Source organism: Hipposideros armiger, unplaced genomic scaffold (genome assembly GCF_001890085.2).
Source record: "Hipposideros armiger isolate ML-2016 unplaced genomic scaffold, ASM189008v1 scaffold_581, whole genome shotgun sequence".
Classification (NCBI taxonomy): Eukaryota; Metazoa; Chordata; class Mammalia; order Chiroptera; family Hipposideridae; genus Hipposideros; species Hipposideros armiger.
In genome coordinates, this window is record NW_017731931.1 from 1,030,921 (window position 1) to 1,058,166 (window position 27,246).

Genomic DNA, 27,246 nt, shown 5'->3' on the forward strand with positions numbered 1-27,246 from the left:
AGAAGCCGGCGACTGATCTGCCTCGCCAGGGAAGAGCACAATGATGGTGTCAACTTGGGCCAGTGAAGCAACATCCTCCACAACTAGATTGAAGAACAAAACGACAGCAACATGTCTGTTCCCCTTCCCCCAATTCCCCAGCACTGTTCCCATCCCTCCAATTCCCCCCAAAAAAATCTTAAAAAAACAAAACAAAAACAATATCTACAGAGGGTGCCAAAAAAATGTATATACATTTTAAGGAAAAAACTATATTAAAATTACTCTGATGGTAACCAATTTTGAGCTCTTGTAATTGCAGAAGTCAAACATGACTTCTATTCATCTTTTGTTATCAGAATATATTACAATTTTAAGTTTTTTCCTTTCTTAAAATGTGTATAATTTTTTTGGGCACCCTCTGTATTTACTGATAGTCTTTAGTTATGTATCTTCTAGTCTCAACATTTAATATCTTATTAAATTTTAGCTTGATGGGAATATGAAGTTTTGTTATACAGTATTTTAGCTTGCTGTATTTTCTACAATGTACATGTACTGCTTCTTTAATAATAAAATGTTTAAAGATTTTTCAAAGAAAGTAATGATTCATGAAATTATGCTCCCATGGTTGGATAAATTAAGAGTGACAATTGACCATTGGATCTAGCAACATGGAAGTCACTGGTGTCCTTGACAAGACCCATTTTGTTGGAGTAGGGGGAGCAAGAGCTAATTTGAATAGTTTGGCAGTTCCTCAAAATGTTAAACAAAGAGTTAGGATATGACATACCAATTACACTCTTAGATATATAACTAAGAGAACTAAAAACATGTCCACACAAAAACTTGTACCCAAACTCTCACAGTAATATAACACCCTACGTAGCCCAAAGTGTAAACAACCCAAATGTCCATAAATGAGTGAATAAACAAAGTGTGGTATATCCGTACAATGGAATATCATTCAGCAATTAAACAAAATAAAATACAGTAAAACCTTGGGTTGTAACTTGTTTTGCGAGTGTTCCACAAGACGAGCCAACATTTCTAATACATTTTAACTTGGTAAACAAGCGATGTCTTGCAATACGAGTAGTTTGTTCCTGGAACAAATTATGCTCGCAAACCAAGGTATTACTGTATTTTGAATGATTCATTCCATGCATTTGAATGCCCACAACAGGCAAATCTAGAGAGACAGAAAGTGTATCAGTGGTTGGTAGGGCTGAGTGGAGGAGGGCCTGGGGAGTGACTATTAATGTGTATGAGGTTTTCTGGGGATGATGAAATGTTCTAAAATTAGTTGATGGTGATGTGTGCAAACTGTGCATAATAATAAAAAAGACACTGAATTGTACACTTTAAAAGGGTAAACTTTATATGAATTATCTCAATAAAACTGTTACAAAAGAGAAAATGCAGAAGAATCTATTTGATGGAATAGTTTGTATTTGTTCAACTCGACTCCCTCTCAACATTTTGTTTTCTATTTTTTTGTTGCCAACGTACAGATTTTATTTGACTTTACTTCCAGAAATTTGTTAATCATTTTAAAAATAACCTTTTCCTACTTCCCCTTCATTCCTATCCCCCCACCACTACCAAACTCTTCAAATGAAAAATAACCAGATAGAAAGTTTGCCGCTTTTAAGAAAAATCACTTTACAATTTTAAAAAAGTACTAAATGTGGCCATTGTTCACATTTACTTTTCACAGAGTCCAAGGTCACATATGTACATATTCAAAAAACAAGTAGTTTTTGCCTAGAAACAATAACATATCACATTAAACAAACAATATAGTATATAGTGTGAATTCTAAAACTCATTTTGGATTACATGAAACTTTGTAAAAGTTACAAAACAAGTGTTCATTAGTCTCAAGAAATGTTTGAATTTTAAAATAATGCTGCTAATACATTTCTTTCATGAAATTAAAAAAAATTACAAGGGTGAGTAGGAGGTATCACCATTTCACAGGTAGAGACAGTGAATACATACAAAACTCCATTGGCAGAACTAAGTTTAGAGCTGATTTCTTTTCTTGTTTAATTTCAATAGTATACAATACTTATCTATTGTTGGAATAACACCTGAGCAATTTAGCTAAAGATACAAACAACAAAAATCCTGCACATATATTCAAACTTGGGGAATTCTAGTTAAAACAGAAATAAAAATTTTTTCCTTCCAAAAAAAGGTCTCTAGACAAAGATTCAGATATCCCATGTATTCAAGAATCTATTGAATCAATCTTTTCTGTATTCCTTAAATAAAACTTTATAATCTGATGAAAAAACAAATTTCATCTTCAAAAACACTTTCAAAAGCATCTATAATTAACTTAATGCAAAAAAAAACCACGTTAAAAACACAATTAATCGAAGTCTTCAAGTATAGCAAACATTTTATTATTTTTGGTGCATCTTCTTCCGCATTTCTTCCAGGGCTGCCTCTTTCTCTCTCAGCATCTGCTTAAGTCTTCTTATTTTTTCATCTCGAATGGTTTCTTCTAACTCTGGTGGTGTCATGGGAAAAATATCTTCAGTGTAATTTTTATTAAAGAAATGAGTCCGTTCAAAATCTGCATTTGAACTCAATGTGCCTTTTTCCTGGTTCTCCGAGGTGTGGTGTCCTACCTCGGTTCTCTTTTCTTCTCTGGTTTTGTTGCAGCTTGTGAGAATGTTATGGTGTGATACATCTGAAGTTGGTAAAATACTGCTAATGAGTTGGGAGCTGGTGACATTAGTTCCTCCATTTACAGCTGTGTTATAAGCACTCTCAGTTTTCTTCTTCTTCGAGTGATCCACCTTCTTAATGTTTTTTGCTCTTCTTTTCTTATCAAAACCCTGTTGCAATGTTAAGATTCCAATAGAAAAACAAAGTATTATTGCCATATAGAGACTGTGCTCTGAAATTTAACAAGTTTGCAGATACAAATATTTAGCAATTAAATTCAACTCAACAAAATATATTGAGAACAAATACAGCAAGAAATTAATGCTTACCCCTATACGGTACCAAAATGAATAGCAATGTCCAATGATTTTCACTGAGAATAAATTGCTTAATTCACATTTTCCTGCTGAAGTCAAGTATTAGAAACTGTATTGATCTACCACCAAAATATAACAGTCATTTGTGAAGTCCGAGAACTAAATTTATTTATTTTCTTTGCATGATAGGTACACATAAAAGATTTTCATTGAGAAAGATTGACCGATCTCTGATCTGAAGTACAGGATATTAAACAACATAATAATAATATAAGTAGAATGACAGTAGGCAAAGTTACAGGGATGCTTCTTTTTGTCATTATTGACCACGTAGATTTCTTAAAATGTTTGTATTAAGGGTTAATATGGCAGTGAATATCCGCATGCCTGTATTTTCTCTACACTTGGATTATTTTAGATAGGGTCTTCATAGTAGTATAACTACCGTATTTGCCGGCGTATAAGACGATTTTTTGGCCCTGAAAAATATGCCTCCAAGTGGGGGGTCGTCTTATACGCCAGGTACACTTCAGATAGACTGCCCATAGTGCTTGCCCCGTGCCATAGTGGCCTCCCGATGCCCGCCCACTTCATTCCACATACAGTTCAGGCATCAGCAGCGCTGCTGGGTGTATGCTCGGCCGTTATGCGATTTTGCTGTTATGCGATTTTACCACACTCGCAAAATCGCACACAGCCGACCATACACCCAGTATGATAGCGCAAAATCGCGAATCGCGATACCATACTGGGTGTATGGTCGGCTGTGTGCGATTTTGCGAGTGTGGTAAATTCGGGTTACCGTATATTTCTTTACATATGCATTGAAGATTCGCGATTTTGCGCTATCATGGTGCCTGTTAGAATGTTGAAGAGCTCGCACTTGCGCACTAGTGAGGTCCCAGGGAGATGCTGATGCAAGGGTGGACCAGACTGCTATAGTGACAGGGCGGGCAAACAGGGAGCAGGGACCAATCAAATCAGGCTTTGTATACAGCCAACAGCCAACCACAATACTGCACCATTGTACAGTACAGCATAGAAAATGTCGACCAGTCAAACCCCTATCATCCCTATCATGGCACCAGCCAAAAGAAAGAAGTATGATGCAAATTTTAAACTGAAAGTTATAAACTTTGCTAAGGAAAATAATAATTGTGCTGCTGCAAGACAATATGGAGTAACAGAAAAGATGGTTCGGGACTGGAAATCAAATGAGAAAGCATTAAAGAGTATGCCAAGGGGTAAGTGTGCATTAAGAAGAGGCACCCCACACTGGCCAGAACTCGAAAAACATGTAGCAGACATGGTGGCTCAACATCGCCAAAACGGTTATGTGGTGACACGAAATACAATACGCTTGTTTGCACTTCAGTGGGCCAAATCAAATCTGATATTGTTTTACCTTTTATTTGGTGTGTGGAAGGTGTGCGGAAGAGGGGGTAGTCTTATACGGCGAGTATATAACAAACTCTGTATTTTGAGTGGAAATGTTAGGGGGTCGTCTTATACGCCAGCAAATACGGTAGTTAAAAAGCTATGGCTATTTTCTTATAATTTTATGATGAAAAAATAAACAGGTGAATAAAAACACTAAAAGCATCTTTAATTAACCAGGAATGCATTTTTACCTATGCATATATGGTTCTTTTTAACACTATTTTGGTATACATATATGTGCAAATTTGGTAACAACTATTATTCATATTGATACACAAAACTAAAAAGCCAAATCAAGAAAATTAACACATTCGTGTCTCTCTGGAGTACCTGCAAAGGATACTTTAAAATCTATTACCTGTTTTCTGTCTTTCTCCTTCACTATGAATTCTGTGTCTTTTTCACTCTTCACCAAACTTCTAAAGGAATCAAAACCTCCAGAGCCCAAATGGTCAGGAATCCGAGTAAGACACACTCTCAAATCTTTAGTGAGACCAAATATCTTTTTAAATTCAGCATCAGTCTTCAGGTATGATGCCTTAGTGTTTCTTCCTTGAGAATTTTTGTCATTTCTTTCTTGAATAACTTTTTTTAATGTAGATGCCATCTCATTCTGGATCTGAAATTAGGAAAAGAAAACACACAAACAATACTTCCCATTACTTAAACTATTTTATCAGGCTAGCAACTAAGTGCTTACCTCACCTTACTTAAAACATGCTTTCAAGTCCTAAATGGTTGGTTTGCATTACCCTTGCCTAACCACTCACACTCAAAAAACTGAACTTAACTAAGTACAAACTTAAAATGTTCCACTGAAATTTCTCATTTATTTTACTTTCTTGCACTAGAAAGGTAACAAGTACTCAATTCTCAAGCAGTTCAATACAGACAAAAGACAAGTTAAAAATAATCTATATGATATTAATTGGAAATTGTAGTCTTCTGGAAGTCTTCTGCCTTTAATCAATCTTATACTTAATCAGAATTTATCTCCTTACATCCCTGGAGTCCAATAAATTCTGTATGGAAAGGGAAGAAATACTGACATTAAGTGGACCTCTAAGTAAGGAAAAGGTGGGTATAAGTATTTAGTGAGCACAGACACACATATCTTAGGTAGAACAGAAAGGTACCTAGGTGGCAGCTGGATAATTGGATGGGTCAGAAAGAAGGGCTAACAAAAAGAAAACTTGTCTTCCCCCCCAAAAAATCCCAAAGATGTTGATAAATGCTATTTCCACAAAAGACTTGATTGGTCTTGTCCTACCCCTTCCACCATCTACCTAAATTGCCAGATATCTACCTATTACCAGAAAACAAACAAAACCCCCCAGCCCGCCTACCATATATGCCTAATATTGACCTCTTCATATACTAAATGTAGGCTATTAAATATATATGTATACGTATGCATGTGTACAAATACATGTATATATACACACACAATTTTACGAAGCTTGTAATTCACATATCCTTCTCCAACTCCTCTAAACCTTGTTGTTGTGTGATTTTTGTTTGTTTGATTTTGTTTTAAAGATTTGGCATGCCAAATGGTTCAAGACAAAGATAATGCTTGGACTCTCTCAATTATACTCCTCCTCAAACATTTCCTTCAGATGAAAGCTTTCACGTAAGCATTCGCGTGTACATGGTATGTGTGTGATGGAGTGGAGGATGGGAGAGGAGGGGAGAAAGGTATTATAACTTTGAAAATTAAGAAAGAACATTTTTCTATATAGACAGATAAAAAGAACACCCTGACATGGGAAAATTACCTTTGGTTCTTGGTCTCTGAAAACACACTGTTGTGAAGTAACACTTGTTGCATCAACAGAGGAACTTATTTTCTCTATGCTCTGGATGACATTTCCTTTTCTGGGGGCATTCTGTCCTGTACTAAATCCATCAGGAAAGTCTGCCTTTATGGATAAAGTCTTACTCTGTTTTAAGTAGTTAATGGATGGGTTCAGACTATGCGGGTTTGGGGTAGAAAAAGATGGTTTCTCCACATTTTTATTCTTCTCTGCCCTTAGATTGGCCATGGGAGCAAGCTGGGTATTTGGAAGTGATTTTGTCTCCATCTGGGAAGATTTATTTTTAGCCAAAACAAAATTTACAACCTCTCTGGATATTTCTGTCACTGCACTTGAACTCACTATCTGTGATAGATCTTTTCTTGGTGGAATATCAGGAGAAACAGAATTCTGTTTGTCAATTTGTGGTGGCAAAACATCTGTCCCCTTTTTAGCCAACAGATAGACTTTCCCATTAAACATAACCAAAGCATTATCTTTAATAGGCATACTTTTGGACTGTGTCGCACTATGACTGATGGTACTCAATGGCGCCATATTTATAGTATGATCTCCCAAATTTTTCTTATCTACAAAACTTTTTAAAATCATTGAAGCCACATTATTTGAAGACTTAACAGGAACAAGAGATGGAGTACAAGGCTGTAGATTTTCTTGAAAAATCCATTTCACTGGAGCAGCTTGAGAATGCTGACCACCTTTTAATTTTGTCTCTTTAGCAACATTCATTGGCATTTGTGTGGTATTTAGTATCACTGGCTTTGCTATTTCTGCAGCAGGTTTTGGGTAAATATGTTGAAAGTTCTTGGTAACTACATTTTGCACTGTATTTACAGGAGACACATAAATAACAGATGGTATTTGGGAGGCCTCAACTGTTCCTGAGGTACTTGTTCCTGAGGTTGCAGTTGCAAGTATCTTTTGCTGAACTGAAGGAGGCAATGACGATGCTGGTACAGATTTCACTTCAGCATGGGCTGGAATCTGTAAATGATGCCCAGAAGGCAAAACTGAAGACTTCACAGTTTTTGGAAGACTCGGGTTATTTACTAAAAAGTAAGATGAATCATTTTGTGTTGAGGAAGGAGAAACAGCAAATGTTTGTATGGGGAGTCCATCAATTTTCACACCATGACTCTGAACTTTAGAAACTGATGAGGTAAAATTTTCAGTTCCCACAGAAGTAACTCTAACTTTTTCTGCTGTATCTACTGTTCTTGTAAATAAATAGTTTGAAGAACTGGCTGGCTGAAAAATGGGCAATTGAACTGCTGATGCACTTGTGGAAGAGCTGGAAATCTGAGTCTGAAAAGTAACTTGAACTGGGCTTCCTGTATTCCCTTTCAAAGCATCAGACATGACTGAAGATTGAACTAGCGGTATAAGATTTCCAGAGGCATTAGTAATTGGAAGTAATTGCAGAAGATTTTTTCCATCCGAGCCAATCGTCTGAACTACTTGGTACATGCAGCCTGAAACACTTAAAAGAACATGAATAAATAAATACAACATACAACATGGTATATACATTTTATTTAAAAGCAAATATTTGCAAATATTATTTTAAAACATATATAACATAACAAAAGCTATAATTTGTCACTTTGAATTTTCAAAGTGAAATATTGCAAAACAAAGATTTTGAAGCAGGAGATAATCAAAGATATGGTCAGCTTTGATTTAGATCTCACATGATTAGGCAATAGGTATGAGATATAAATATTTATTCCTAAAAGTAGACTTTTCTAAGCTTTTACCCTATAAAAAATCATGCCTACTAGAATATCTCCTCTTAAATATCCTCCCTTCTCCTTATCCTTGAATGATTTCCTCCTGTGCTCCTCCTTTACTCTTACTGACCAGGATTCTCATTTCACATCTATTTACGCATATTCTATTTCTCTCACTCTTTTCTCCCCTCCCCCAATCTGTTGTCTTCTTCCTACTGACAATGACTCACTCATAGGTTCTACTGTCAGCCATTCTTCTGCTAAAGTGATCTTTTATGGTGATACCTTAGTGTGCCAGAATTTTGGAGATTAAACTGAGTTACCCATGTAGGAACCATTTTCTTCTTTAATTTATTGCTTCAGCACATTTGAAGTTTGGTGCTAAACAGCTCTTGGTACAGCAATTACTCATATTAGTTCCAACTGCCTGTCAATTCATATATATAGTAGCAATGCCATTTCTGCTGAATGGTTTTCAATGAACGTGAAACACACTGGATATAATTTTTTTTTAACCTAGTTAATTTTGATCCTGATACTTATGAGCTATCTCTTGATACAGATTGTCTGATTCTTAAAAAATCCAATACATACCAATTTCTGTTTGTATTTGATTTCTTGAATTCAGGCACCTCAAGTTATTTATACCTAAAACCACTTTTCAGTTCTGGAAAATATCAAGATCTCATGGAACTCAGGGCTATCACATGTTATCTATCTATGAACTGCTCTCCCACCCACATAACTCAAGTCTCAGCATAAATTATATTTCCCAAGAAATACAATCAACTACCCCTGTCTTTCCTTCATAGTCTATATTACATTTGTTAATTTCTCCCACAATACATATCACAAGTTGTCATCACCTATCTGTTCACTTGTCTGTAGACTGTCTCTCATGCTCAATTCTAGCAACATGAGTGCCGAGTCCATGTCCTATAAAACCAGTGTGCCCTTATATGTTAAGATCAAATGAAGAAAAACTTTAAGGGCAAAAAAATAAAAGAATTCTCAAAAGTGTAAAGGTGTGTTTTATTGCCTATAGGTGTTTTTAAAACCTCAGGTATTAGTAAAATTGAAGCAAAAAATTCCATACATCCTAGGAAGCAATGGAACTCAGTTTTACCTTTCTGTAGTTATAATTACAATATTACAAATATTTAAAACAGCTTTCTGAACATTTGATAGTACTTCAAAATGGTATATTTAATTGAAAAGTTAATCTTTAAAGAAAAGCATGAACATAAAGTATGAATTCTTGCTTTCAGGGTTGAAAAGGAAAACCCATCTACCCACCTTCATTATCTCCCCACCCTCCAAAAAGCACATATAATCTGGATCAGAACTTATTCAAATTTAATTTATTAACCAAAAATTTACTGAGTGTCTGTTATGGTTCAGGAACCAGGCTGTTATGGGGAAAGGGTCATTAAGTACAGCCTGTGGGCCATATCTGGCCTCCTTCCTGTTTTTGTGCAGCTCAGAATGGTTTTTATATTTTAAATGATATTTTTTAAATCACAATAATATTTTGTGATGTGTGAAAATTATGAGATTCAAATTTCAGGATCCATAAAGTTTTATTAGTATGCAGTTGCACTCATTTTTTATGTACTGTACATGGCTGCTTTCATGCTACAACCGCAGAGTTGAGTAGTTACAGTAGAGATCATACGGCCCACAAAGATGTATTTACTATCTGATCCTTTACAGACACTGTTTGCTTGACTCCAAGCTAATTCAACCCACAATCCCTAAAAGAACTTAAACTACCTGATACACAGACATGTAAGTAGGTAATTAGAATTGAGATAAATGATGTACATACTTGGATGAATAAAAAAATGCTTGCTCCGTGTTTTTTTTTTTAGCTGAGCCATCCTGCCACCTGTTGGCAGCTCAGCGGCAGCTCAGCTCAGGCCAGACATCGAACTGCTGTTGCTCAGAGCTCAAACTCTTGAGCGCGCTCTTAAACAACTGAGCCACTTGGCCGGCCCTTGCTCTGTTTTTAAAAAAACATTCTCCTTCCAAGGCTTCCTAAATTATGAACTTCTCCTACCTCTGTGGAGACTCCTCAGTCTTCTTTGCCAATTCATCCTACTTGAATGAACCTTCAAATGCTGGAATTCACCAAAGCTTAGACTGAACTCTTCTCTTCCTACTCTGTAAGCTTTCCCTAGGTAATTTCTTTAATATGCATGACTTCAATTTAATTACCATTTATATATCAACAATTCAAATACTTATATCTTAGCCCTTTCGAGATTCAGGCTTATATATCCAACTTTCCTCATGACATTTCCATTCAGTATCTCAAATGCACCTAAAACTCAACATGACCTTTTCCAGTGTTTTTCCCCACTATGGTAAATAGCGCCCCATTTATCTTAGAGTCTAAGTCAGAAAAAGTACAGTAAGTCCCCGACTTATGAATGAGTTCCGTTCTAGGAGAACATTCGTAAGTCGGATTTGTTCATAAGTCCGACAAAGTGAGTCTTATACACCTTTGACACAAATATACAATGTAAAGCCAATGGTTGAACAATTCATGTTTTAAGAACAAGCGACGTCTACCATCTTTTCACCTTGGTCCAATCTCTCAATTATTTTCACTTCTATTTCCATAGTTATTGCTCTGCGCTTCCCAGCAGTCCCCTCCACACCACCACTGCTTTTCCTCTTGCTTCCAGATATACCGGGCTCTGACTGAGCACTGTACTACTGTACACTATCGCACTGTACAGTAAGCACACAGCAGCACAACTGTGACAATGTCCACCAGACACGTGACCTACTTCCACGATTTGTTTACATCTATGAATATTCGTAATGCGAGGTTCGTTCCTATCTGTGCAAGTCTGCAACTCGAAAGTTTGTAACTCAGGGTCTTACTGTAATTCCTTGTTTCTCATCTCCTAAATGTCCCTTGATCTGTTCATTTCTTTCCAAACTAACTGTCTCCACTCTAGTCCAATCAAGCATCGTCTCTGGCTTAGACTATTTTAGTAGCTCAGAAACTGGTTTTTTCTTCAGTCATATCTTCTTCCCTTCAAGTTGGCACACTAAAGCTGGCCCTTCCCTGCTTAAAACATGTAAGCAACTTCCCATTTTCTTTGAGAAGTAGAAAGAAAATGAGATTTTGATGCAATGGAAGCCAAAGGAAGAGTTTCAAGAAAATTGGGCAATTCTATTAAGTTTCTGAGAGGCCAAGTAGGCTGCAGATTTAAAATGCATACTGGGATGGAAGGCATGAGGGTCAGTGATGGCTTTAAAAGAGCAGTTTGGTGGGGAAAGTAGTTTGGTGGGGAAACAAGTGAATATGAAGAAAGGATATGAAGATGCAAGTATAGACAACTCTTTTATGAACTTTGACTGTAAAGGCGAAGAGAAAGACTGGTAAGTAGCTGGAGGCAAAAGATGGGATCAAGGAAAAGATTTTATTTTTTTAAAGCTTAGATGAACCAAAGCATATGTAAACACGCATGTGAGTGGTCAAGAGCGAGAGACTGGTAAGGAAGTGGGCTAATAAAGTGAGGTTTGATAAGGAGATAGGAAATGAGAACCAGAAGATAGGTGGAAGGATTGAACCTTAACCAGAGCAGGAGAAACAAACATCTCCTTCCACTGAAACTGGAAGAGAGGTTAGGTGCATTTGCAGGTAGATTTATAGCTTTGATGTCATAAGGGTGAGGTAACTCTGATCTGATTGCTTTTATTTTCTCTGTGAATAAGGACATGACATCGTCTACTATAAATAAGAGCAAAAATAGGGAGAGATTTGAACAGTCTTTGTTCAATAAGATGACCTCAGAAAATAGAGTCATCAGGCACTGGGCCCAGTGAGATAGATGGTGATTATGAATTTATAATGATACCAATCTGCTCTTCTGAGATTTTCCTTGTTTCACCAGGTATAAGCAAAAAGGAAGAAAGCTAATCACTGGGTTCGTCCAGGGTTGGGGAGGCTTCAGGAAAAGGGTACAACAAAAATCAAAGAGGAGCAAAAGAATTCAGGGTATTGATAAAATTAAAATGATGAAAACAGTCTAAACTGAATGGAGAAAAATGAGAACATGAAAGACTCAAGTATAAGGAGAAAATAAAGGGATTATTGAACTGAAGAGCCACATAAAGTTAAAGCTGTCAGAATGGAAATAGGAATACCTAAACAAGTAAGCTAGAAATATAGGATCTGGTATTTAGAAAGCAGGATGCCTGAATCAAGAAGTTTGTAGATACAGCAATCTCATCTGATAACAGTAACTATAGAAGTGGATGTCTAGACTAGAATGGAGAGTAAGATCACTGGAGAAAAAATCTTTGTACTGAAAGACCAGGTGACAAAGAGGTTTTCCATATAGATGCTAAAATCATGTAGGATTAAAGTGAAGACTGTGATCTAGGTGCAAAGTTTAGTGACAGAAGTTGATCGATGGTGTTAAAGAACTACAATTAAAACCATCTACCAACTTCCTGTCACTGATATGCCAGAAAGTTGTCTTGAAGCCCTCTTCTGCAGTGTACTTTCTTTCCCATTATTCTATAACTCATTCTCAAATATTACCAAATGTATTTTCAAAGTTAAATAGGTGCTCTCTGCTGAAATTGACACTGCTAACTAATTATTCCTCAGTCTTGAACCTCTTCCTATCATGATTCCCACTTCGCAATTTGTTTTGTCTTTCTTACTATTTCCTTTCTTATTCATTTTCCGCATTTTTAGCATTAAACTATGACTATTCTCCAAAGCACAGTTCTTGACCTTACTTGTCCTTCAAGGCATTCTTCTTTAAAGACTGCACCAGCTTTCATCACTTCAACTATTTCAACTATCTCCTTTGCAATAAGGACTCTCATAGTTACATCCTTTTATGCCTATCCCCTAATATTGACCTCAGTTCCATATTTGCGATGTCTTACCAAACATTTTCACTTTACATAACCATCACTTTAAAGGTAAAAATACACTCTATTGAAAACTAGTATTCTATCCCATCATCCAGTCATGCGTCAGCACTACTATTTTCTAAGTTACCTAGGTTTCAAATCACCTAGGTTTCAAATCACCTAGTTATCTCCAATTTATTTTTATTGCCTTTCTTATTCACTTTTGATTCACCTACAGCACCTTGTATAGATGCTTACAAAAGGTAAACAGTCAATAAATGTAAACTGAATGAATCACTAAGTCTATAAAGTTTTTCTTCTTTTTTATAGCTCTTATTCATCTTCTTTCTTTACCATTGCCACTTCCACTACCTAGATCAGACCTGCATCACCTTGTGTCTAGTCCTTATTATCTCATCCCTATATTTTGCTCTTTTAATCTAGTTTTTTTCTGAATACAGCCACTATTATCTCTAGCAGATTAAAATCATTGTTTTCATCCTGTTTCCTCCTTGCTCAAAGTTTTATAATGCACCAATGCCAGTTGAGCTTGATATGACAATCATCTACAATTTAGCCCCAACCCATCTCTACGAAACCTATAATTTATCAACATAAAATCCCTGGTCTTATCAAAGCGGTCTCTTTCTATTCTGGATTATCCCCATGCACATTATTTATTCTAAGTATTCTTCAAGTTATTTTTTTCTTCTCCAACAATTTAAAATGTAGTTATAAATTGAGGATCGATTCCCTTTTCTCCATGAAATATCTGGTAGTCACTCAAACTCACATTAATTTCTTCCAACTTGGAATCCCTAAAGCACTTACATTGGTGCCACTAATGCTAGGAATTATATAAAGCCTTCTATACTGACTTTGATCTATTAGCTAATTAAAAAAAATGAATAAAGTAGTTTTTTCATCAGTGAGATGTAAACTCCTTAGGGTAAGAGACTATATCACTTATTTTGTAATTGTTCTTCCAATACTAAGCACAGTAGGCCCACAAATAAACATAAAATATATATACATACATATGTGTGTGTGTGTGTGTATATATATATATATATCCCCCAAAAAAGTATACACATTTTAAGAAAGGAAAGAACTATTAAAATTGTAATACTCCACATGTACTGATAACAAAAGATGAATACAAGTCACATTTGACTTCTGCAATTACAACAGGTGCTCAAAGTGGTTACCATCAGTGTCCAGACACTTCTGAGTATGGTGAACTACTGCTTGAGCAACACTGACCAGTGTCCACTTGTATACATTTTGTTGGCACCCCCCAGTATAACAATGCAGCTCTTTTAACTCTCCGTTTCAAGTGAACTATCTCAATACCATTTATTGCTTAGTCTCCTTTGATTTATTTTTGTGTTTCATTTGTCAGTAACATTTGGCTAACATATTAGAAGCTTCAATAGAGTAGAACTCGTGTTTGTATAATTATGTCCATAGGGGCAAGCATATTTTAACTGACATGGTTACTTAAACAAATCACAAAGGCTTCTGATACTTCATTCACATACTTCATTATATGGCTTCTTTATTTCTGCTTTACAAAAAACATTTATGAATATTACACAAACTATTTTCAAATCTAATCACTGATTTTCCCTCTTTTCTACTCCACTCCAAAACAGAAAGGAAAATATAATAGCTCTTATGTCAGGATATCAGTAGAGTCACATAATCTACCAGAGACCTTAAGTTCCTTAAGGGTAGGGTATCCTATTCATATTTATATCCACTACACCTAACACAGCAACTGGCACATTGTAGACAATAATGTTAGCTACTTGAATTCTACAAGCTATAATTTTTTTTAAAACCCATGATTTCCTAGTAACAAATGAAATGAGTTCTAAAAAACCAAAATACAAATGTTAAGGAGAGAAGTCATAAATCAGATGAAGTTCATACTTCTTCTATCAATATATATATATATATATATATATATATATATATATATTCCCCCCCCCCCAGATCTAGCAGAGACTTTTCATTTAAGGGATTAACTAAAAACCCTATAAAGATTCTGTTTTCTTAAAGAACACATTCTGCTAGCTAATGTTAGAACTAAAACTAGAACCAGGTTCTGCATCCCATGCTATGGTCTGGTCACTTAAAAAGAATCATCAACATGCTAATTACTTTAAACCAGCTGGTGACTGAACTGAGAAACTACATTGGAAAAATAATACAGTTTGAGACTTTAAAAGGGAAAATAGGATTAGAAAGATTACTGGAGGGCCGACCGAGTGGCGTGTTGGTTAAGAGCTGGCTTGAGACGCCAGCTCTGAGCATCAGGGCCCTGATTCGGATCCCACATGGGGGCTAGTGACACTGCCCTCTACAGCTAAGATGATGAACAACAGCTCAACCTGGAGCTGGGCTGCCATGAGTTGCCGGAGACGGTGTAGGCCACAGCCCCTGCTGCAGTAGGCTGCCATAAACTACTGTGAGCGGCCGGCAGCCAACGTGAGCTGTCAAGAGCCGCCATGAGCGGCCGTCCAGAGGCCAGCGACCGATATGCCTCACCCGGGGAAGAGCGCAATGATAATACCAACATGGGCCAGTGAAGCAACATCCTCCACAACTAGACTGAAAAACAAAGGAACAGCAACTTAGGTCTGTTCCCCTTCCCCCGATTCCCCAGCTCTGTTCCCCTCCCCCAAGTCCCCAATAAAATCTTTAAAAAAAAAAGAAAGATTACTGGAATCTAATCTTGGCTCTTCCAAATTATTGACTGATTGACTTTGGTAAATTTACTTAACCTCTTGGAATTTCTGTTTCTTCATTTGTAAAGTAGAGGCAATAATGCTTGCTATGAAAAGTAAATGAAAAAACAGGCTGGGATTATGATAAACTCTCAATATATGCTAGCTATCATCTTCCATTAAAATAAATAATCGGTGTCTGAGAATAAGTTAATGAATTAGATAGTCTGAAAATATGAAAACTTATAAATATATTTATAAGTTCTGACATTTTTTACTATTCTAATATTGATTATGAAGCAACCACATGTTAGAAATGGAATAAAAATTTTGCAGGCTAGTGAACATTTTGTAGATATTTTTGAAAATATATTTTTTTCAACTGTTAGAACATTTTCCATCTTACTACCTATGATTTCACATTATGTACTTATATACATAAGTATTTACATACATAAGTACATAATGTAATAACACATACCATATAATATTATATACATAATACCATACATGTTATTATAAATATGTCATTAATCTAATCCTAGTAAATAGCCCAGCAATGTGGTTATTGCCATTCCTATTTTATAGTTGAGAAAACAGAGGTTTAGAAATTTTAAATAACTTATTCAGAATTACATTGTCTCTTGGGCAATCCCATCCATTTTGTTTTTCTTTTTTTTAGTTTTATTTTTCCCATCCATGTTCTTGTATTTATTTTAGCATAAATTTTGGACCCCAACATAACAGGGTCCAAAAATTCAATTGCAAAATCAGAGATTAATGAAATGTTGATTTCAATTAGCCTGCATGGTAGCGTGCTCTCTCTCTCACTAACACACACACAGACACACACACAAGTAACCTAATAACACTTACACTGCACAAAACTAAATGCACACTGAACGGACAATGAAACGTTCTTTCTAACCAAACCAAGTCCCCAGCTCATTTTAGCTCTCTATTTTAGAACAAAGGATTAGGAGATAAAAGCCAATTGACAATCATATGACATCCTAATTCCTATTATTGTGGGGATGTATTATCAAAGGCTTTTATTATAATACCTCTGAACTGATGATTCACAAGTTTCTCTTTTCAGCTCTGACCCTGCCTGAGTTTCAGATTCAAATATCTCTCTGATGACTTTCTTGATATGTTTTTCATCTCTATTAATTTACCAGTATCTACCCAGAAAATTGGTATCATAATTAATCCCCTTTTCCTTATGCCAATTCTTGACAAGGTCTGCCTCTTTTCCCTTCTGTTTCTTTGAATCCAGCCCTTACTTTACATTAGTTAGTTCAACTCTGAAAGAATGACTGAAATAGAATCCTTATATGCCTGATCCTCACTCTCAAATCCACACTGCCATCAGTTATATAATATGCACAGGTGACCATGATAGTCCTTTTATTAAATCCTCTGCTCTACAATAGATGAAATCTAATCTCTTTAGCAAAGTAAACCAAACCCTTAAATTCTATCTATTTATCTTGCTTGTAATACAGAATCAAACAAGAAGTACCAATTTTAGTAATAAGTCATAAGTAATACTGGTGTTTATTTACCAATTTCCTTTGCCTGGGCATAGCCTGCTTTCATCTTTAATTGGATAGTTTATGTTTATATTCCCCAACTCAGCTGCTCCATAAACCTTTCATACAATTTCCCTTTTTTATGCCCTCACAACATCCTGTGCACAACACTATTTTTAAAAATGTATCACGTCATTTCCCCTCTAGAATGTATAGTTTTTCATGGGCATGGCCCATATCCTATTCTTTAGTTGGTCTCTCCATTTAGCACAGTCTATCATAGAGTAGGCACTCACTGAATGTTTTTTAACCAAATGTTTGGACGACACTAATAAGTAGTAGACTTATCTTCTTTCCACTATACCATTCTGACACCTGCTTTGCTCTTTGCTAAAAGAGCCCAAATCTAAATAAACTTACTGTCTTCCATCACAAATATCTTACAGATTTTTCCTTTGTACTATACAATTAAATTTGGGTTTTACATTTTATGCCCTGAAGAATTAGAAATACTTTAAACAATAAACTTTCTATATGACATGACTAAAAGGAAAGCAGCACCTCAAGAAAAATTCAAGTCTCTATAGAAAATAAGAAAATCATATAGTCATTTTGTTTATGAAGAAAATGAATGATTTAGTACCATCAAAAGTATTATGAGAAAACCAAGTTTCCAATAAAGAGCCAAAATTAATCAAATGACTTACAAAATTCTATTTGGACGTCATGCAGATTGTTACTTACAGAACAGAATAAAATCGAATATGCACCAATACCCCAAATAAGTGATTTGAAGAAATAAACGCATTTGAAGATGATGAAAACAATGCATAAATCAATGAGTTAATAAAATCTAAACATCTTGTGAATGTAATCAAACTTAATTCAATTAACAATGTCTGAAAAATGCCAAATATAAAGAATTAGAAACTAGGTAAGCGTTAAAGTACACAATAAATGAAAATTTAAAGTTATTACTCTATCTTATTTCTGATATTAAAAATGAATGCAATCCTAAAACAAACTGTGTTAAGTTAGAATTAAGTCAGATGTCATCAATACCCAGGTACTAAAATAAGGTAGAACCATCATTAAAAAGCAATACTACTTTTGCATATCTATACACATCTCTATCACTATCTCTGCCTATCTCCACAACTTCTATGACAAATACACCAACATACAGTACACAAAAGCTGGCTTTTTTTATTATTTGAAATACAATGGTTCTTTCTTGGCAGTTGTTCAATACTGTTTTAGCTTATCGCACATTTAGTTTCATTTTCAGAATATTATGCATGCTTTTTTAAAGTTTTTATTACAATTAGATTTTTTATCTACTTGTAGTTAAAGGAGACCTACTTCCTGGGTCAAAACTTGTACAGAAGTTGTATTCTACTACTAATAATAACTAAATAGTACTCTTCTATTTTTCCTACACTAAATATTTTACCTAAGTTCACTTTTAATCTTTAAAATATCTCCAAGTGGTCTTATTTACAGAATGGAAACCTAGGTACTTAACCTCACAAATAGTAACTAGCAAAGCTAGGATTAAACCTAGGCACCCGATTTTCTTCATAAAATCTCTTCCATGAAATTTACATCTTAAATTCCATGCTCTCTTCTTCACATTTTTCTTCTACAGAGACCCATTAACTTTTTTCTCATTACTCATTATACACCCACTAACCATGGAGCGTAACAACTTAAAATATTCTACCTTAGCTAACAGTTTTGTTCGTTTCATTTCGTCGATTAATATAAGCTTTAAAAAAACTGAGTTAGTGATATTTTCTAAATTTACAAATCAGTATGTCTCTCTAAGAAATACTGGAATCTCCCATGTCAAATATAGTTCTTTTACATAGACATCCAATTAGAGATGGCATTCGCATTACCTGCTTCAAAGAGGCTGTTCCAAAGAACGGATTTTACATGAGAATTCTTGTTTTTACTCTTCTTTCTCTCCGTATAAAGCTATTATTTGAAATTTAAAAATAATCTATTCCCTTATTCTAGAGCACTTTTCCAGTTTCTAAATTCATATACTCTCGTCAACTACACAAAAATATATCGTTTCCTTCTTACTCTCTTATAGTACAGTAATTTTCACAGAAGGTCCAGCGCCACCTAGGTTGCACTTGCTAATCCGCGCTGACTGCTGCTTGTTTTTCCTGCGACTGCGCAAGAACCTTCCAGAAGGTTTTGGTCACACAGGAGCGTCGGCCATGTTGACTGTCCTCTCCCGTGGAGCTCTATTCTGTCCGCCTTTGAAATTGGAGACGCTGGAGTCCCGCGTAGCCAGGGCGGAGCTGACTGCGTCAGGCTCTGGAGGATTTACATTTCCAAGAGGGGTGGGTTCTAAATACCAAAGTGAAGAGCATTTCCTCGGGAGGGGTTCACCTGGGAGTGGGAAGGGGGGCCCGCAAACTCATCTGAATTGCAGAAAGTCAGGAAATGAGGGCCAACTCGACATCCTGCTAACAAATGAGTGTGTCGAGGGGGATTGGAAACCTGTACTTACCAATGCGAGGCGTTGCCTGACTTTTCCTCTGCGGCTTTCAGGAAGACCCCCTGTAGGTTATTGGACATTTTACAGGGGTGGAAGGGGCCAACACACCCAGGAGAGTGGGCAGTGTGGGGCCGGGGTCCTCCAAGGGGCGAGAACCAGAGCGGGTGAATATTAGGCTGGAGTTACTCCGGAACAACTCTGAGGAGTTCGACGCTGAGAGGACGGCGACGGCGAGCTCCCAAGAGGGCGTATCCACAAGCTTCGGAGGGAGGCGGTACAGCCGCCGGAAACCGGAAGAATGGGACGGGCGAGCATTGGGCTCGGACAGAAACAGCTCGAATCTCCGCCCCACAGAGCTACGACAACGCTCCAGAGCCACTCGGAGTCGGCGCTGGAGGCGTGGCCTTAGTGGCACCGCCCCCAGCAAAGCTGGGTTGTTGGTTGAGACCGCGCCCACCAAAGCCGCCAGCCGAAGCAAAGCTCAGCCCGAGGTTTCCGTGGTCGTCACATCCGGTTGCCAACGTGATTGGCTTGAAAAAGCCCCGCCTTTATAACACGATCCAATCGCAAGTGAGGTTTGCTATCTCTTCTTCCGGATCAAGTAACGAATCGCAAAAGAAAATTCTCCAGATACCTACGCAAAATAAAATGTTTCCGGGGTCAATTGTAACTATTCTGCCTTTGTGTTCGCCGCTAGTGTAATTTTACCTGTCCCGCCAATGCTTTAAAAGACATTGGAGGGCTCTTTTGCAGTCGTTATGCACTCGCGGCGTGAGAAAAATTTAAATGCCTGCCAGCAGACAGCGCCGTATTATTGCTACTTGCTGAGGATTTCTCGGTTATTTCCTCATTTCTGAAGCTTTGCTCCGAGTCTTAACCGAACCTCTTTCCCCACCCCACGTTCATGCCTTCGTTAGAATTACTATTTATTGTCATAAACTTAACTCGTTCATTTTCTAAAAATTTCATTTCCCATATAGACGCTTTTGGGCATCTTCATTTGGATCTCCAGAGAAGCTTTTCAGAAGTCTCTTGATTCCTGCTTTTAAATCACTTAACCGAGAAACTGGTTCAGTCTGGGGCTTAAGGGTTAGACGTTCTAGTTCAGCTAGGGCTAGAGGGAAGTTGTGGGATGAAGGGTCAGAAGATCCAGTTTTAGCAGGTATAGACAATACCTATTTTAACATATGACTCATGCTGTTGAAGAGACTGACATGAGGTAGCCAATTTTAAGGTTTATGTAGTTCTTTTAAAAATGCTGGTTATTCATTCCCCTAATTCCTTAATAAGCTGATACTGCTTAAAGAACTTAATGTCCTGATACAGTAACAGAAAGTAATACTTTCTAACTACTCTTCACTCTTTGTGAAAGGTTAATTTCAATGACGTGAAATCCTGTATGTGTAACTGGCATTTATCTTTCAATCAAATTTCTCTTACACTAAAGACAGGATAGGGTAGTGAGCCCCTAATACTGTCTTAGTTTTGGTCATCCTCCTAGCGGTGAAAGCAAAAATTACTTGAACAAGTTTCCCATTCTTGCATGTTCCATTTTCTCACACTTTATTTCTTACCTTTTGCGGACTGGCTTCTCGTCATATCCATCATCACTTACTATAAATGAAACTTATTGTCACCGATTGGGTTCCCTGGGAAGCAGACTCTTGAAGTGGACTTTGGTGTGCAGGAAGTTTATTAGGGATCAGTATCTGTGGAAGGAAAGAAAAGGGAGCAAAATTGGGCAGAGGGAGAAGTTAGGCTGTGATAGCTAGTCTCAACAAATGTCTTAGCCTGTCCCACATTTCTAAAACTCAGATTAACTTTCAGAGTTTTCCCCTGTTAGGATGCAGGCTTTGCCAAAGAAAAGTGTAGGACCTTAGGCAAGGAGGATCTCTAGCCAAGGCAATCACTCAAGGAGGCTGATAACTGAGGCATGTCTGCTGGCAGTGCTCCAGCAATTGACAGACTAAGACCTTCATTCCTCAAGGGTGGTCAGGGAGATGTGTCACAGCATCCACTGTACTCATTAAACCACTCATTCTGCTGTGGCAATTGATGCTGTGTATCACATTTGCTCAGATTTTTACACAGCAGCACTATTAATTATCTCTTCACTCTTAATGCCGTTGACAATATACTTTCTTGATTTTCCTCCTAACTTTTTGTCTACTCGTAGGTCTCTTTTTATTTATTTATTTATTTATTTATTTATTTATTTATTTTTAAGATTTTTATTGGGGAATCGGGGGAAGGGAACAGACAAGTTGCTGTCCTTTTGTTCTTCAGTCTAGTTGTGAAGGACGTTGCTTCACTGGCCCATGTTGGTATTGTGATCATTTTGCTCTTCCCAGCTGAGGCAGATAGGTCGCTGGCCATTGGATGGCAGCTCATGCCAGCTGCTGGCCATTCATGGTATCTCCTGGCAGCCCACTGCAGACCCACTGCAGCCTATGCCATCGCCAGCGACTCACAGCAGCCCAGCTCCAGGTCGAGCTTCTGTTCACCATCTTAGCTGTAGAGGGCACAGCATCACTGGCCCATGTGGGATCTGAACTGGTGGCCCTGCTGCTCAGAGCTCACACTCCCAAGCCAACTCTTAACCAACAAGCCACTCATCTAGCCCCATCCTCAGTCTCTTTTGAAGGTTTATCTCTCCCTTCTCAGACACTAAATAAGAGAGATCATTAAATCTTGGTCATTGATCCTCTTATTTTCTAAAACTTTCCTGTTTTCTCAAGGGATTTCAACTATGCTCATGGCTTCAATTATCACCTCTACCCTTTATTACACCAATCATTTACATAATACTATGTGCAGGAAGTTTATTAGGGATCAGTATCTGTGGAAGACAAGCAAAATTGGGCAGAGGGAGAAGGTAGGTTGTGCTAACCAGTCTCAGCAAATGTCTTAGCCCAGGGGTCACCAAACTGTACCTCTTGAGCCACATGCGACTCTTTGGGTACGTTCTATGTCAAAAGTTTGCTGACCCCTGGAAGAGCCAATCCTGACTCTCACAACAATTTAAAAATTATTCGAGAGCCCTAAATATATTTTTACATAATCACCATTATGTGAATAGTATCCTTTAAAATTTTTATAAATGAAACCATGATAGTTTTATTTTGATTTTCAATTTTACTTCAGAGTCTGTGGCTAGCAAGACGCACTTTGCTGACCCCTGGCGGTTCTTCCATAGCAAAAGTTTGCTGACCCTGTCTTAGCCTATTCCACATTCTAAGTAATTCTAATTACTATTCTTAAGTGCTTAACAAATATTAACTCATTTACTCTTATTACATACAAATGAAGAAATTGATGTACAGAGAATAATATAAACAACATGGATGAAAGGATGACAGTGAGACCAAAAAGAAATTTGAGCATATTAAAATATAGATCTTGTTAGATAAAAAAGTGACAAAGTTAAGCAACAACTGACAAATGAGTAGATTAACAAGTCAACAAATGTAGAGGATGATTTTATACAGACATTTCTGAGAAATTAATAGTTTAAGCAGATAAAAATAAGCACATTTATCAAATTTCTAACTAATACAATAAACCAGGTCAAGCTATTATATATGTAAATAACCCTCCACTCATCGGATAGTTCAGATTCTTTTTGAGCATACACAGAATATGTATTTTTTTATTAGTTTCAAGTGTACAAAACAATGCAATAGTTATACTTTCACCCCTCACAAAGTGACAACCCACCTCCCCCAATCCACCACCCCCTGAAATCATACATATCTATTACAATTCCATTGACTCCACCCACCACACTATACTCCACATCCTGTGACTATATATATATATATATATTTATTTATTTATTTATTTATTTATATAAAATTATAGTTGACATACAATATTATTCAACATCAGCTTCAGGTGTACAATGCAGTGGTCAAGCCTCTATACCATCCATGAAGTGGTCTCCCTAACAAGACATGTGACCATCTGACACCCAACAAAATATTTACAACATTTTTTTTTAAAGATTTTATTGGGAAATTGGAGGAGGGGAACAGCACTGGGGAATCAGGGGAAGGTGAATAGACAAGTTGCTGTCCTTTTTGTTCTTCAGTCTAGACGTTGCTTCACTAACTCATGTTGGTATTATCATTGCACTCTTCCCGGGTGAGGCAGATCTGTTGCCAGCCTCTGGATGGCGGCTCACAGCAGCTCTTGGCAGCTCACACGGGCTGCCAGCTGCTCACGCTGGCTGCCAGCCACACAAGGTAGTTTATGGCAGCCCACTGCAGCAGGGGCTATGCCATCGCTGGTGACTCACGGCAGCCCAGCTCCAGGTCGACCTGTTGTTCACCATCTTAGCTGTAGAGGGCAATGTCACTGGCCCCCATGTGGGATCCGAACCAGGGCCCTGCTGCTCAGAGCTGGCGTCCCAAGCCAGCTCTTAACCAATGCGCCACTCAGTCGGCCCTATTTACAACATTATTGATTATATTCCCCAAACTGTCTTTCCTATCCCTATGGCAATATTGTAGTTACCTATTTATGCTGTCTAATCCCTTCTCCTTCTCCCTCATTCCCACCCCCCTCCCATCTAGCAACCATCAGTTTTTCCTCTACATTTCTGAGACTATTTCTGTTTACTTCATTCATTTATTCATTCTTTAGATTCCACATATAAGTGAGATCATATGGCATTTGTCTTTCTCTGACTGAGTTATTTCACTTAGCATAATGTTCTCTAGGTCCATCCATATCATTGCAAATGGTAAGATTTCATTCTTCTTTATAGCTGAGTAATACTCCATTGTGTAAATGTACCACAGTTTCTTAATCCAGTTGTCTACCGATGGGCATTTCGGTTGTTTCCAAATCTTGGCTATTGTAAATAGCGCTGCAATAAACATAGGGGTGCATATATTTTTTCAAATTAGCATCTTGGGTTTCTGGATAGACACCTAAGAGTGGAATTGCTGGGTCACATGGTAGTTCCATTTCCAGTTTTTTTGAGATAGCTCCATACTGATTTCCATAATGGCTGCACCAATCTGCAGTCCCACTGTATGAGAATTTAGAAGGAAAAAGGCCTGCCTGGGGTCATATGATTGGATTCATGGCTTAGGTATACACTTACTCTCTGGAGGATTGGCTACCCTCCAGGGATGTAAGGAACAAGATGTGGAGCTCGCCCAAGGTCTTCGAGACTGGGCTGAACTCCAAGGACTAGTCCTAATCAGTACCACAGGCTAGCCCTGGCTCCTAGCCAGATCCGGGGCTGGTCCCATGTATTGCTCAGCATAAGCCATTTGGCTTCAAGCCAGCTTTGTTAGAAAACCCCTAAGAAGCCCCAGGAGGTAGGAATGAGCAGCAGCTCTTCCTCAACAGATTCTGCTGTGTCATTATTCTGAGAAATGCCCGTGATGCTCTGATTCCTGAGCTGAACTTCCCGTGATGCTTTGATTCCAGTGTTGAATTGGATAAAGGGGCCCTGGTGGTGTGATGTAACTATTTACTTTCTATTTCCCTTAGCTCTTTCCCTGTTAACAATAAACCTCTTATCTACTCTCAAGTGGCTTGTGGTGATGTGTTTTGCATATCGAACCCCAAAATAGAACTCAGTCTGTGCACAGCTATTGATATAGATTAATTATCAATACACCCACCAACAGTGCAGCAGGGTTCCCTTTTTCCTCACCAGCACTTGTTATTTGTTGATTTATTGATGATAGCCATTCTGACCGGAGTTAGTTGGTATCTCATTGTGGTTTTTATTTGCATTTCTCTAATGATTAGTGAAGTTGAGCATTTTTTCATATGCCTGTTAGCCATCCATATCTCCTTTTTAGAGAAAAGCCTCTTCATATCCTCTGTCCATTTTTTAATTGGGTTGTTTGGTTTTTGTGTTGAGTTGAATGAGTGTTTTATAAATTTTGGATATTAACTCTTTATCAGATATATTGTTGGCAAATATCTTCTCCCATTTAGTAGGCTGCCTTTGTTTTATTGATGGTTTCCTTTGCTGTGAAAAACTTTTAAGTTTGATATAATCCTATATGTTTATTTTTTCTCTCACTTCCCTAGCCCAAGGGGATATATCAGTAAAAATATTACTCAGGGTAATGTCTGCAAATTTACTCCCTGTGTTTTTTTCTAGGAGTTTAATGGTTTCAGGTCTTACATTTAAGTCTTTATTCCATTTTGAATTTGTTCTCGTATACGGCGTAAGTAGGTGGTCCATTTTCATTTTTTTGCATGTGTCAGTCCAGTTTTCCCAGCACCATTTATTAAATAGACTATCCTTACTCTAATGTAAATTCTTGCTTCCAATGTTGTAGATTAAATTACCATATATGGATGGATTTATTTTTGGGCTCTCTATTCTGTTCCATTGATCTATGTGTCTGTTTTTATACCAGTACCATACTGTTTTGATTACTGTAGACTTGTGGTATGATTTGATGTCAGGTTGCATGATACACTTTGTTCTTATTTCTCAAGATTGCCATAGCTATCCGGGATTTTTTATGGTTCCATATAAAGCTTAGAATTATATGTTCTATTTCTGAGAAAAATGTCATTGGTAGTTTGATAAGAATTGTGTTGAATCTATAAATTGCCTTAGGTAGTATTGACATTTTTTAAAAAGATTTTATTGTGGAATTGAGGGAGGAGAACAGTGTTGGGGAATTGGGAAAGGGGAACAGACAAGTTGCTGTCCTTTAGTTCTTCAGTGTAGTTGTGCACGACGTCGCTTCACTGGCCCTTGTTGGTATTATGATCATTGCGCTCTTCCCGGCTGAGGCAGTTGGTCACCAGCCATTGGACAGCTGCTCACGGTGGCTTACGGCAGCTCTCGCTGGCTGCCGGCACTCACAGTAGCTCACGGCAGCCCACTGCAGATCCAATGCCACTCATGGCAGCCCAGCTCCAGGTCGAGCTATTGTTCACCATCTCAGCTGTAGAGGGCACAGCATCACTGGCCCATGTGGGAACCGAATCAGCGGCCCTGCTGCTCAGAGCTCATGCTCCCAAACCAACTCTTAACAAACTGAGCCACTCTGCCGGCCCACACATTTTTTTAAAAAATAACTTCCTTTTTTTTTTTTAATTGGGTAATTGGGGGAGGGGAATGGTGTTGGGGAATTGGGGAAGGGGAACAGTCAAGTTATTGTTCTTCAATCTTAGTTGTGGAGGGCGCCAGTTGCCATCTGGCTTCCTGTGGGCAGCTCATGGCCTCTAAGCTCAAGGTGCTGTGTTCAGTCTCAGTTGTGGGTGGGTGTAGCCACCATCCCATGCGGGAGTTGAACCTGGCAGCCTTGTTGTTAAGAGCGCATGCTCTATCCACTGAGCCATCCAGGCAGCAGCTCAACTCAAGGTGCCGAGTTCAGTCTTAGTTGCAAGCGGGCATAGCCCACCATCAAACAGGCAGTCTTGTTAGGAGCATGTGCTCTCACCAGCTGAGCCATCCTGCCACCAGTTGGCAGCTCAGCGGCAGGTCAGCTCGGGCACAGTGTCACTGGCCCATGTGGGAGTCAAACCGGCGGCCCTGTTGCTCAGAGCTCGCACTCTTAAGCTAACTCTTAACCAACTGAGCCACTCAGCCTGCCCAGTATTGACATTTTAACTATATTAATTT

At 37.7% G+C, this 27,246-nt stretch overlaps 1 protein-coding gene across 2 annotated transcripts; it reads right to left on the reverse strand.

Moving 5' to 3' along the window:
- Nucleotides 1-1,337: 1,337 nt before the first annotated feature.
- Nucleotides 1,338-20,253, reverse strand: LRIF1 (ligand dependent nuclear receptor interacting factor 1). 2 transcript variants are annotated; one of them, XM_019624194.1, is made up of 4 exons: nt 19,647-20,253; nt 6,197-7,715; nt 4,777-5,037; nt 1,338-2,831 (listed from the first exon to the last, which is right to left on the reverse strand). In XM_019624194.1, the coding sequence occupies exons 1-4, from the start codon at nt 19,712-19,714 to the stop codon at nt 2,394-2,396; spliced, it is 2,286 nt and encodes a 761-aa protein (XP_019479739.1). In that variant the 5' UTR covers nt 19,715-20,253; the 3' UTR covers nt 1,338-2,393. The 2 variants fall into 2 exon arrangements, with proteins under 2 accessions (XP_019479739.1, XP_019479740.1); XM_019624195.1 differs by lacking the exon at nt 6,197-7,715 and having other exon boundaries at nt 19,647-19,738.
- Between the last annotated feature and the right edge of the window lie 6,993 nt (nt 20,254-27,246).